General features: G+C 37.5%; 1 protein-coding gene across 4 annotated transcripts in view; it reads right to left on the reverse strand.

Moving 5' to 3' along the window:
- The window catches only part of LOC106879251 (polyphosphatidylinositol phosphatase SYNJ1), a 152289-nt gene that overhangs the window by 34702 nt on the left and 104748 nt on the right, over positions 1-12839 (reverse strand). For all 4 annotated transcript variants that reach the window (XM_089361550.1, XM_089361549.1, XM_089361547.1 and 1 more), the window contains exons 10-16: positions 9219-9375; positions 7359-7547; positions 6487-6589; positions 5739-5879; positions 3768-3957; positions 1692-1850; positions 901-1054 (exon numbers count right to left, since the gene is read on the reverse strand). In XM_089361550.1, the coding sequence (XP_089217676.1) occupies positions 901-1054; positions 1692-1850; positions 3768-3957; positions 5739-5879; positions 6487-6589; positions 7359-7547; positions 9219-9375 (1093 nt within the window). The remainder of the gene's footprint in view (positions 1-900; positions 1055-1691; positions 1851-3767; positions 3958-5738; positions 5880-6486; positions 6590-7358; positions 7548-9218; positions 9376-12839) is intronic.

Here is a 12839-nt window from a genome sequence, read left to right on the forward strand (position 1 = left end):
TGACCTTAGAAACATTTTTGGACGGATTTGAAACATTACTTTTCCATTATTGGATTAATCTGATTTGACTGATGTTATTTTTTATTTTATTTATGCACCCTTTCAAAGTCTAGTCAGGCTCATGGGCCTGGTTTCCCAGTTTCTATGCCGTATGTGTTCCCCCCAGCTGGACAAGACGCCAGTCCATCGCAGCGTTACTCAAGTGAGAGAAAGTTGGGGCGAAAGAGTACAACAGGGGTCGCCACCACCCCCTGCTGGAGCCTCGTGGAGCTTAGGTGTTTTCACTCAATAAACACTCACAACGCCCGGTCTGGGAATCGAAACCACGATCCTCCGACCGCGAGTCCGTTGCCCTAACCACTGGGCCATTGCGCCTCCATTTGATTGATGTACAAATATAATAATAATTATTTTACACCAGTGTTTGCTTTGATTACAAGATTGAAAAACGTGACTTTGTTTGTAAAAAAATTTAGACCTGGTTTTGCACATACAAAGCAAATTTTGTTTCCACACTTATAGTGTGTGAATGTCAGTGTGAATGTGTGTGAATGTGTGCGTGTGTGTGTGTGTATTTGGTTTGGTTATAGACTGAAAGCAACTGAGCACAATGCAGTCCATGGACCCATCAGGTCCTGTTAAACCAACTGAGCAATGCTAGCATGGAAACTGGACATTAAACAAGAATGATGATGATATCCTGTATGAATAAACACACACACACAAATGAATACAGTGGATTTGAAATCCAATATCTTATAAATCTTTTTCCTTCACAAGACACCCTTACATAATTAAATTGTTATAAAGTGTCAGATTAAAAGAGCTTCTAAAAGTCAATCAATAAAAAGAGTAAAAAAATAAATAAACATAAACAGGAATTTGTGTTTAAGTTTCTACCTGATTTTGTAAGAAATTTTCTTTTCCGCCAGAGTATTCGATCGGTCCATGCAGGCACACGACATTTTTCACTGGTGTCGTAATCATCACTAAAGTTATCGTACTTATAGGTTGGTGCAAAATTGGTCTCACCTTCTTGGAAACCTCGGAAAACCTGTCAAAGTAACAATGAAGTGTTTCTGATGAAGCACAAAAGACCAAATAAGTTTTCCATATTTTCACAGTATTTCATTATCACCAACCAGCATATGTTTCTAAGTAAGGTAATATTTCCCCCTTTGTCCAGACATGTTTTCACAGAATATTGGAAATGAATGGCACAGCTTGCATGACAGTGGTACTCAATTACAAATACCACACGAAGTCATGGAAATGGAATACAAACACATTCACAAATGTACACAGACATGTTCATACACATGCACACCAATATGTACACACACATACACACAGACATGTACATGTACACACACACACACATACACATGTATGTGTGTTCACCCTTATCTGGACATCATGCGATGATTTTAAAAATGCATCACCATCATACGAGTAACGTTGTTCATTTCTAGTCTTCTATGTCTGATCATTGGAAATATTTACATCTTGCTTGGAAACAAGGTAAGAATTGGTGACAAGAGGGGCATCCAGTGATAGAAAATCTATATCAGTGAATTCTGTCAGACCTGTGCAAGCATGGAAAAGTGGATTTTAAAATGATGATGAAATAAGATGATAACTGAAAAGGAGGTTGACAAGAAAACAATAGAAAATCTTATTTTTTTGCTTACATTGTTAGCATCCATCTGTATCTTGAGTTGATCAGCAGCTTGGAGGGCAGTCCAGTTTTGATTTCGGACAAGTTCTTTCACATCGTCTTTTGGAAGATCAATACGATAATTGAAATCACCAACCCAGAAAATATAGTCATGAGAACCAATGGGTTTACCCTGAAATATATAAACATATAAAATGTGTAAACATAAAGAAATTGAAATCTTCCACCGAAAAAGAAAGCAAAGAACAAAAAGAAATAGTAGGAGAGATGAAAAAAAAAAGATAACACATTTTCTAAATGTTGATGATAATGACTAAAGGAGATGTAAATATAAGCAATAGTAAATACATGCTCACTCACAATGGGCTTTTTTCTGTTCCTGTCTACCAGAGGCTCAGTTCCGGTGTACTCATATGAACTGCTACAGTGCATCTACCACATATGAATCTTACATTTCCAGATAGTCAGCCAGTGATTTCACTATTTCTCTTGTGTGTCGATGGTTTACATTTAGTACATACCTGTACTCAATGTATAGGAAGTTTATACCTGCTTCTTTTCTGCTTATTGAGTAAAGCCATTTCCCTGAAGGTGCCAGGGTCGTGTCTTCTTTCCTGCTTACTAAATCCTTCGTCTTTTCTTGGTTTACCTTAAAGCCTTTTGGTTCCAGGTTTAGCTTCCATTTCTGGAATTTCTTCTCTAACTCCCCTATGGATTCAGAGATGAGAACTACGCCATCAACATACAGGAGTTCCTATGGACAGCCAGTCTTAAACTCCTCCATAATGGCTTGTAGAACTATGATGAATAGGAGAGAAATTAAAACTAAATTCATCACTGAAGTCATTGCTAACTCCCATTTTACTTGTGTACATTGCTTGAACTGCCCACACAAGCCATTCATTTGCTCCAATTTTCCTAAGTACCCACCAAATTACTGAATGTGGTACCTTGTCAAATATTTTCTCCAAGTCAACAAAAGTCCAGTATAGCAGTTTATTCTTAGCTGGGTATTTCTCCTGTAGGACGATTGCATCTGAGGTGCCTCTACTGGGGACAAAGGCAAACTGCATCTCATCCAGGCCTACTCTACCATAGACCCATTGGACTATGACTTTCTTTGTGATCCCCATAATTTAATCTAGCAGTTTGATTCCTCTAGAGCTATGTTCACTGTTTACATTAGTTGACTAATGTAAACGATGTACATAATATAAATTCCTTATTTTAAAAATATTGAATCCCCAGTAGTTAATTCTCTCTAAGGCAGTGGTTCTCAACCAAGGTCCATATGGCCCCTGAATGTCCATATAAGATTTTGCAAGGTCTATGCAACAAAATAGTAAATTGGGGATCCATAATAGCATTTTAAGGGCCTCTGAAAAATTTTTGTTTTAGATATATGTATTACAAGAAACAGCCAGGTTTCTTTCTCCAACATTTTAAATGGTTTAAACACAAGTTAATGTTTGAAAACCAAAATAGGAATTTTGAAAAAAGTTTCAATAAAACTAGTTTTTAAACATTGAATGGCTATGGGGGTCCACCAGAATAAAATAGTAATCAAAAGGGTCCATAGATAAAAAATGGTTGAGAACCCCTGCTCTAAGGCATCACCTTTGCCTCTGATGCAGTTTACAATGATACTGCTATACCAGTCTTTGGATATGACACTCTCCTGAATGACTTGATAAACTATCTAGGTGATATTCTTGCATCTCATATCCACAGATAGTCCCACTGCATAGCACCTTGGGTAAGTGTCTTCCACTATAGCCCCGGGCTGACCAAAGCCTTGTGAGTGTATTTGGTAGTCAGAAGCTGAAAGAAGTGTGTGTGTGTGTGTGTGTTTGTCTGCCCACCACTGCTTGATAACCGATATTAGCTTGTTTACATCCCCGTAACTAAGCAGTTCAGCAAAAAGAAACTGATAAAATAAGTACCAGGCTTTAAAAAAAGAAACCTAAGTACTGGAGTCGGTTTGTTCCACTAAACCCCTCAAGCAAATGCCCCAGCATGGCCACAGTCCAATTACTGAAACAATTAAAAGATAACAAGATAAGAAAATTGATTTGTAAAAGAAACAAACCTGTAATGAAACCCTCTTCATAATCTCATGGAAATCATTGTTGCGTTCGTTCACCTGTGACTGCCCAGCTGCAAAATGAGCGCAGAGGAAGCAAAATGAGGTAGCATTGAGTAAAAAGCGGACACCTACAGCGCCTTTGTTGCCAGTAGCACCTCCAAGGCCTGTTTTGACAGAGTCAGTAGCAATATCCCTGGAACAAATGGAATGGAAACATTACATCACCAACATCATCATCATATACATGCTCAAGCACATACAAACACACATACATGGGTTGGCTAAGTAATTTTCTCTATAGCAGTTACTCTTTTACTTGTTTCAGTCATTTGACTGCGGCCATGCTGGAGCACCGCCTTTAGTCAAGCAAATCGACCCCAGGACTTATTCTTTGTAAGCCTAGTACTTATTCTATCGCTCTCTTTTGCCGAACCGCTAAGTTATGGGGATGTAAACACACCAGCATTAGTTGTCAAGCGATGTTGGGGGAGGGGGGGGCAAACACAGACACACAAACACACACACACACATACATATATATATATATATACGACGGTCTTCTTTCAGTTTCCGTCTACCAAATCCACTCACAAGGCTTTGGTCAGCCCGAGGCTATAGTAAAAGTCACTTGCCCAAAGTGCCACACTAGAAAAAAAAAAGCAGCAAAGCTCACTCTAATAACTTTAAAAAAACACACCCTGTGTGCTTATGGTGAGCAGATGGATACAGGACAATCAGCAAAAATGTTGGCAGTTTGTACCTGTCACATGTACTGTCTTGTGTTTATGGGCCAAGACATTTATTCAGCAACTACCAACTTCACTAAACTCTAAAAGGATAGATACCATTTAATTCTAAACCTGTGTTCTTTAGTAATTTCCATAAAGATTTAACAAGGCAGCACTAGTCCACACAAATATTGACAAATAGGCACATATTTGATGGGGTTGTATATGAAAATATGGATAACAAATAATCGTACAAAACTAACTTCTTTTTCATTTTAACATCCACTTTTCTTTATTAACTTGGGGTGGATGGAATTTGATGAGGCAGATTTTCTATGGCTGGATGCACTTCCTGTCACCAGCCTCCACCTGTTTCCCCATAGCCAAACATGTTTCCATGGAAGATTAGAAATGAAGGACACCACTTGTATGATGGTGACAGTCACTTACAACTATCACATGATGCCAATGTAAAGAGACAACAACACACACACACACATTGCCTAATATTCCATAAGTCAGAAAAAACATGCACTCATATATTTGTCAATAGAGTGGGCATATTAATCAAAGTGTACAATACCGTTTGTCCGTCTGTCCACCCATCCATCCATTATATATATATATATATATATATATATATATATATATATATATACACACACACACACACAAACAAAACAGGCTTCTTTCAGTTTCCATCAACCAAATCCATTTAAAAGGATTTAGTTGGCCCAGGGTTTTAGCAGAAGACACTTGCCCAGGGTGTCATGCAGTAGGACTATACCTGAAACCATGTATTTGGGAAGCAAACTTCTTAATCAGACAGCCACACCTGTTCCTACTTTATTGAAATAAGCAAGGTAATATTTCCCTATAGTTAGACATATTTTCATGAAGACTGAAAACAAACAAACATTGCTTGTATGACAGTGATGCTTCTTTACAACCAACACATGATGCCAAAACAAGGGCATGCACACACACACCCACACCTGTGCACACAACACAGACATACATACAACAGGCTTCTTTCAAATCTAGCAAATCTATTCACAATCCTTTGGTCAAAGCAAGATGATAGTAGAAGACATTTGCCCAAGGTGCTAAGAAGTGGAACTGAATTCAAGACCACATGGTTGGGAAGCAAACTTATTAACCACACTGTCATATCTGTTAATGAGAATTAAAAGAAAAAGAAAGAAAGCTTTCATAAAAACCAAATAGTATGAAATCTTTAACTCACGAGATTAATGGCGCCAGATGTGGTCTGATAAATAAGATTAGGCAAACTCCTACAAGCTGGATTGTTGCTAATGGAATATATTTGTACTCTCGAGAAATTGTCTTTTGAATTTCATTTTGCCATTCACGGGAATTTTCCGTGCTAGAAGAAAAATAAATAAATTAAATGATAGCACATATTTTGAATTTCAATATTAAAAAAAACAAAAACAATAAGGAATAAATTTTGCTTTGTAAGACAACCACAAACAGAATGTGACAATGTTTGTCTAACCCTTTAGCATTTAAACTGGCCATATCCAGCCAAATATTCTGTTTTGTGTTCAGACCTACCAGATCTGGCCTCTCACACCTACCTTACAATGTCATTGTAAATATAAACAATTACATCATTGAAAATTTGAAGCTACAAGATCATGCATGATTAATGTAAAACAATGTGAATAAATAAGCATTACAGTTGACAGATTAATCTGAATGTTAAAGGGCTAAATGTTTAAATGTAGTGTGGTGTCACGTAAAGGTACCTGTGTGCTGCCACATAAAAGCATATGTGTGGTGCCATGTAAAAGAGCCTGTGTGGTGTCACATAAAAGTGCCTGTGTGATGTCACATAAAAGTGCCCGTGCAACGTCATGTAAAAATCCCTATGTGGTGCTCAAGGACACAACAATAGCCATTGAAAATTGTTTGCAGAATGCAGTATATGTGATATAAAATTGAACCAAATCAATAAAACAACTGCTTACCTGGCTCTGACTATGTTACTTGCATTAAGATCAACTATTTCTTCAAATCCAATTGCAAAAATATCAGCTGGGTAACTGAAGTCAGCATTTTGGTCTAAGGAAGCTAGAAAAGTAAAATGAAATAAAAGGTGTAAAGAAAGAGAAAAATATATCAATGTGTAATGGAGAATGACAGAATGACCATAAGAATAATATGAACATGCACTTATGTAATTACGTAAAAATGCTAAAAGATAGTGCAAAAGTTTGAATTAATGAGAGAACTTCCGAATGGTTTCCTGGTGCAACTCAGTCAATGCTGTTGACTGTGTTTTAGTTAAAACTATGGCATTAATTAAGTCTGCCCAAGAGTTGCTTCTCTTCGGCCAAAGAGCTAGAAATGTATCAGGGAATCCAACATTGGTAATGGCTAAAAAAACTGAAAAGCATCTGACAGAGGGTAACACTGGACAGATATGGTGATTCAACGTGACAGAGAATGACAAAACTGGCCCTTTGCAATACTCAATTTTACCAGCTGAGTGGATTGGAGCAATGAGAAATAAAGCGTCTTGCTCAAGACCACAATGCACTGCCAGGAATTGAACTCATGAGCTTATGATCAGGAGCTGAGCAACCTAACCACTAAGCCATGCACCTTCACCAAAGATATCAATGATATATTTCCAGTGCCTTTTGATACCATCATCAGGCATTTATTTTTACCCAGCATTCACCATTCATGTCCATATCAGCATACTTATTTCTCCTGCATACACTGATGATGGCCAGTCACTTTTTCTATAGGCTGTACTTACTTTGTCTTCAAATAAAATTGTTCATTCAAAAGTCCTTAGTCATTTTTTTTCTTAAATAAAAACAAACATCCTTACCTGGAAACAAATTTCTGCAGCACGTGTGGGCATCTAACAGCCAGTCAGTGAGTTTTTCTTTCTTGAAAGCAATGCTGCGGAAATGAGTCCCACCATTTACATTCCATGTACCACAGCAGATGCGGAGCTTTTCAAGTTTGGTGTACTCCCTATGTCGTGCTATCATTTCTCTAAGAATACCTTCCGGTGCTAGAAAAATATTGCAAGAAAATTATTGTCTTTTAATGATAAATATATAAAAAATATATAAAATTTCCTAGACAATGGAAAAGTTATAACAATGGCATCTAAAATCATTGAAGTGGCTGATATTTGTAAAATTTGTTGTGATGATGTTTGAACTTATGACTATGGGGTCAGTAGCCCAGTTCTTAACTCTTTACCATTCAGATTACTCTGTCAAATATAATGCTTATTCATGCACATTCTTTTGAATTAATCATGCATCATCTTGTAGCTTCAAGGTCTCAAGGATGTGACTGTTTATTTTTAAAATGATATTGCAGGATAGGTGTAAGCCCCCTGACTCAATATTTTTTCTTGAAATATTCTGGATTAATATTCTTTTTTAGAAAGAAATTTTATTTAAAACCAAAATCGCATGAGTTACTATTTACAAACTAAAAGATTAAATCTTTAGATTTCCAAGCACAATAACAATAGTAAATTATCTAAATGAATATAGAACTGCATAAAGGGTAAATTAGTTATTAGAGAGTTGGATAGATTAGCTTGTGGTATCTGTTCCACTTCTCTCAAATTCTATCAAGGACAGTTTTGCCTATCATCATTTCGAGAGTGATAAAGTACCAGTTTAGTACTCTCTCTTTCTCCCCAACATTCTTCCGCTGGAAGAAACCAACTGTAGTTACACATGAAGAGGGATGGGTTCCATCAGGACTGAAAATGCTTAATGTTATGGCACTGTTCCTATGACCTCTACCGGGATCTGAGAATCAGAAGCAGAGCAATGTGTATATATATATATGTGTGTGTGTGCATATATATGATCTAGTTTCAGCTCATGAGCTGTGGCCATGTTGGGGTACGACCATTTGGTGGTGCCACATAATTTTACTTCACTAATTCTTTTTAGAAATTGACGTTTAGTGAATGAGGGAGTGTGATGCTGCTACCCTCATCTGCACTTCCTGCTGTCAAGTTGGTTCACCTGGGACACTTGACAGCAAGAGGTCTAGTTTTGTTTTGAAGACACTTACATCCACCCCATGTAGGTCTCTCAGGTCCTTCAGCTGACAGTCTTTCGTACTTTTTCATGACAGAAAATACACCTTTTGTGGCAGTTATAACAAAATTGCTTTCTTATATCAGAGTAATAAGGCATTTCAATAGAACATCTTTACTCCTGGGAATTACTGGGTACACCAGCTAGTATACACACATACACACATATATATATACATAAATGTGTAATGGTGTCTGTCTGTGTGTGCATTTGGGGGTTACTCTAACTTCTCCCACACCATTCAACTGATTTTAATGATTTTTGGCACATAGGTCGATCACATACCCTGAAGTTCAAATAAGGCCGAGATTTTTTGAAAACTTGATAATGCTCAGTTGGCATCGATTTTTGTGAGCTCAATCGGGTGCTTGAATGGAAATTCCCATAACGATGTTATTTTTCCTGCAGCTTTTGCATTTTATCACGTGTAAAATTTCATCAAAATTGATAGAATAGTCCCTAAGGAAATGCTTATTCAATACAAGGTCAAAGGTGGGTTTAACTTCAACATGGAAAACACGAGCACCGCTGGATCCAACAGCCAGATCTATACACACATATACACAAACCCACCCATGTTACACTGTTTAGATAATAAGTTGTAAAATTTATACCATGTAAACACCTTGAAGTCAGCAGCGCTTTGGCTCTTCCTTTGAGTTCTCCGGTCAGAGTTGATCCCATGACAAATACATCCATAGCTTCTTGTTTGTTGCTGTCTAGGAAGTTATTTTGAATTGTTCGAGTAGCAGATCGTGCGGCATCGGAATACTGAGAGAAATAAACAAATGCAGGAAAAATCAAAAGATTATTGATTTTTTTTAAAGTATATTTTGCTCTGTTTTGTCTTACAATCAAATATAAATATATTTACTACAGCAATTATTAAGTTAATAAGAAAAGGTTATGTAAAAACTCCTAATGATTTTGAATTATCTGATTTGAAATGAATAACAACTGCATGTTTTTTCCAGATATATTCTAAATAATAAAAATAACGAAAGTATTTGACATTTATAAACCACATCATTTGTAAAGATTTTGCTGATCTTTTTTCTTTTCAAGATGTAGACATTATCAAAATGTCTCACAGAAAAATAACTGAAATAATTTCTATATCAGCATAAGAGTGGCTGTGTGATTAGGATTACGAACCACATGGTTCCGGGTTCAGTCCCACTGTGTGGCACTTTGGGCAAGTGTCTTCTAGTATAGCCTCGGGCCGACCAAAGCCTTGTGAGTGGATTTGGTAGACGGAAACTGAAAGAAGCCCGCCGTATATATGTATATATATATACATGTATATATATATACATGTATATGTGCGTGTGTATGTTTGTGTGCTTGTGTTTGTCCCCGCAACATTGCTTCACAACCGATGCTGGTGCGTTTAGGTCCCCGTAACTTAGCGATTCGGCAAAAGACCTGATAGAATAAGTACTAGGCTTACAAAAAATAAGTCCTGGGGTCGATTTGCTCGACTAAAGGTGGTGCTCCAGCAAGGCCACAGTCAAATGACTGAAACAAGTAAAAGAGTAAAAGAGTAAAGAGAGTATACACTAGAAACATCTCCAAAACCTTGTAAACGCAAGCAAAGAATAATATAAGCTTACACTTCAATAAGAAGACTTCAATCTCAAAATCCTATTTACTGGATGTTGTATTAAATATTTATTCATCATCATCATCATCATAATAATAATAATCTTTTCTACTATAGGTACAAAGCCTGAAATTTGGGGAGGGGGACAGTTGATTACATCGACCCCAGTACTCAACTGGTACTTATTTTATTGACCCTGAAAGGATGAAAAGTAAAGTTGACTTCAGCGGAATTTGAACTCAGAGCACGAAGACAGATGAAACACTGCTAAGCATTCTATCTGGTGTGCTAACGATTCTACCAGCTCGCCACCTTAATAATAATGCTAATAATAATAATAATAATAATAATAATGATAACAATAAAATGATGACGATGGACTCTCCTATTGAAGATGATGTACGAGTGTTCAGTGTTCGCTGAACAACCAGCACGATGATTTGTTTCTATTGATCAAATGTAAGAGTGTTGTACATTAGCTTACTCCCTCCATCAAATCGACATAGCCTGAAAAGCTGCATGGTGTGCCATGCATCAGATGTCGAAATGATTGCAGAGCAACATGAAGTAAAGTGTTTTACTCAGGAACGCAATGCACTGCTCGGTCTGGGAATCAAACCCATGATCTAGCGATTGTGAGTGCAACACATGGCCAGCAATTTCAGGGAAAGAGGGTAATTCATTTACGATCAGCTGGTACTTATAACAATACTACTAATATTAAAAGTGAAAATTGGGGAGAGAAATGTTATTATCATCATTATCATATAACGCCCTAACAGGCTCCTACTTCCACACTATCTTCTTAGTGTGTTAATGAAAACACAAAGTTAATTTTTATGTGTAAATATATTATCACCATCATTATTTTAGGTCTGGATACTTTTTCCATAGCTAACTATTTTAGTTACCTCTTATAACCCATTTATGCATGCAGTGTCATTTGTTTGCAGTCCACTGCGAGAGCATGTCCAGTTTTTTAACTCGTTTTCACATGTACACTTTGATTGGAAATAAAGCATCACCATTCATACAAGTGATGTCATTTGATTGCAGTCCTCCACAAAAACATGTCTGGGCTGTTTGTTGTTTGATAGAATGGAAATAGATGAATGCCATCAGCATTTAACTGCAAAAAATTCTGCTTCAATGGAACCCTGTTTGACCTAAGCAAGCCTGGGAAAGAAGATGTTAAAACGATGTTGATAATGATGATGATTATGATGATGCAAGCATTTTCTGCTTCATGTGTGATTTTTAGAGGACATGAATGACAGAATATAAACCAGCTGAGAGAGAAAAATTAGGGACCAGAGGGATCATGTGTGGTGTGCAAGAGAGAAGACTAGTTGTACAGACATATGATGTGTATGAAGAATAACAGGTGGGTGAATTAGTGGTAAGAAATCCAAATGGAAGGAACTTGAGGAAGAGGACAACATAGAAAGAAGTGGAGACTGATCTTAAAATGTGGAACCTCAGGAAGGAGACGACAAGGGACCACAACAAATGGTGAGGAGCTGAGCTGCAGATGACTGGTCTAATCCAGCAAGCATGAAAAAGTAGATGCAATATGATGATGAGGATGATATAATAGAGAAACCAAACTATCGAATAATCATGATAACTAACTGATCAGAGTTGTGAGCAGCACAGATCATGAAATGGTTTTGCAAGTGAATGCACTAACTTCAGCATTTAGTCCTCAGAAGCAGGAGAGGTTGGTTGAAAAACCAAACTATTTTCAATTTAGTTTTTATGACTATTTTTACCTATAGTTATTGTTGTTGGCACTCCGTCGCTTACGACGTCGAGGGTTCTAGATGATCCGATCAACGGAACAGCCTGCTCGTGATATTAACGTGCAAGTGGCTGAGCACTCCACAGACACGTGTACCCTTAACGTAGTTCTCGGGGATATTCAGCGTGACACAGTGTGACAAGGCTGACCCTTTGAATTACAGGCACAACAGTAACAGGAAGTAAGGGTGAGAGAATGTTGTGGTGGAAGAGTACAGCAGGGTTCGCCACCATCCCCTGCCGGAGCCTCGTGGAGCTTTAGGTGTTTTCGCTCAATAAACACACACAACGCCCAGTCTGGGAATCGAAACCGCGAACCTATGGTTATGAATGTTGAGTAATGAACGAAACTGGCACTCTGTTGGTTACGACAACTAGGCTCCCAGTTGATTTAATCAACAGAACAGCCTGCTCATGATATTAAAATACAAATGGCTGAGCACTCCGCAGACATGTGTACCTTTCATGTAGTTCTCAGGAAGATTCAGCATAACACAAAATGCGAAAAGGCTGGCCCTTTGAAATACAGGCACTACTCATTTTTTCCAGCTGAGTGGATTGGAGCAATGTGAAATAAAGTGTCTTGCTCAAGAACGCAATGTGCTGCTAAGAATTGAACTAAAGACCTTACGATTCTGAGCCAAACACCCTAACCACTAAGTCATGTGCCTTCACAATGAGCGAAAAAGAAGATACTGACAGACTAATATGCCAACTCCAGCATTTGATCTTCAGAGCAGGAGAGATTGATAAACATGCCAAACTTGTTATCTTAAATTCAGTTTTCGAGCCTAGCCTGACCTATGGTCATTAATGTTAGGTAATAACTAAA

Source organism: Octopus bimaculoides, chromosome 13 (assembly GCF_046866305.1).
Source record: "Octopus bimaculoides isolate indiv1 chromosome 13, ASM4686630v1, whole genome shotgun sequence".
In the NCBI taxonomy this organism is placed as follows: domain Eukaryota; kingdom Metazoa; phylum Mollusca; class Cephalopoda; order Octopoda; family Octopodidae; genus Octopus; species Octopus bimaculoides.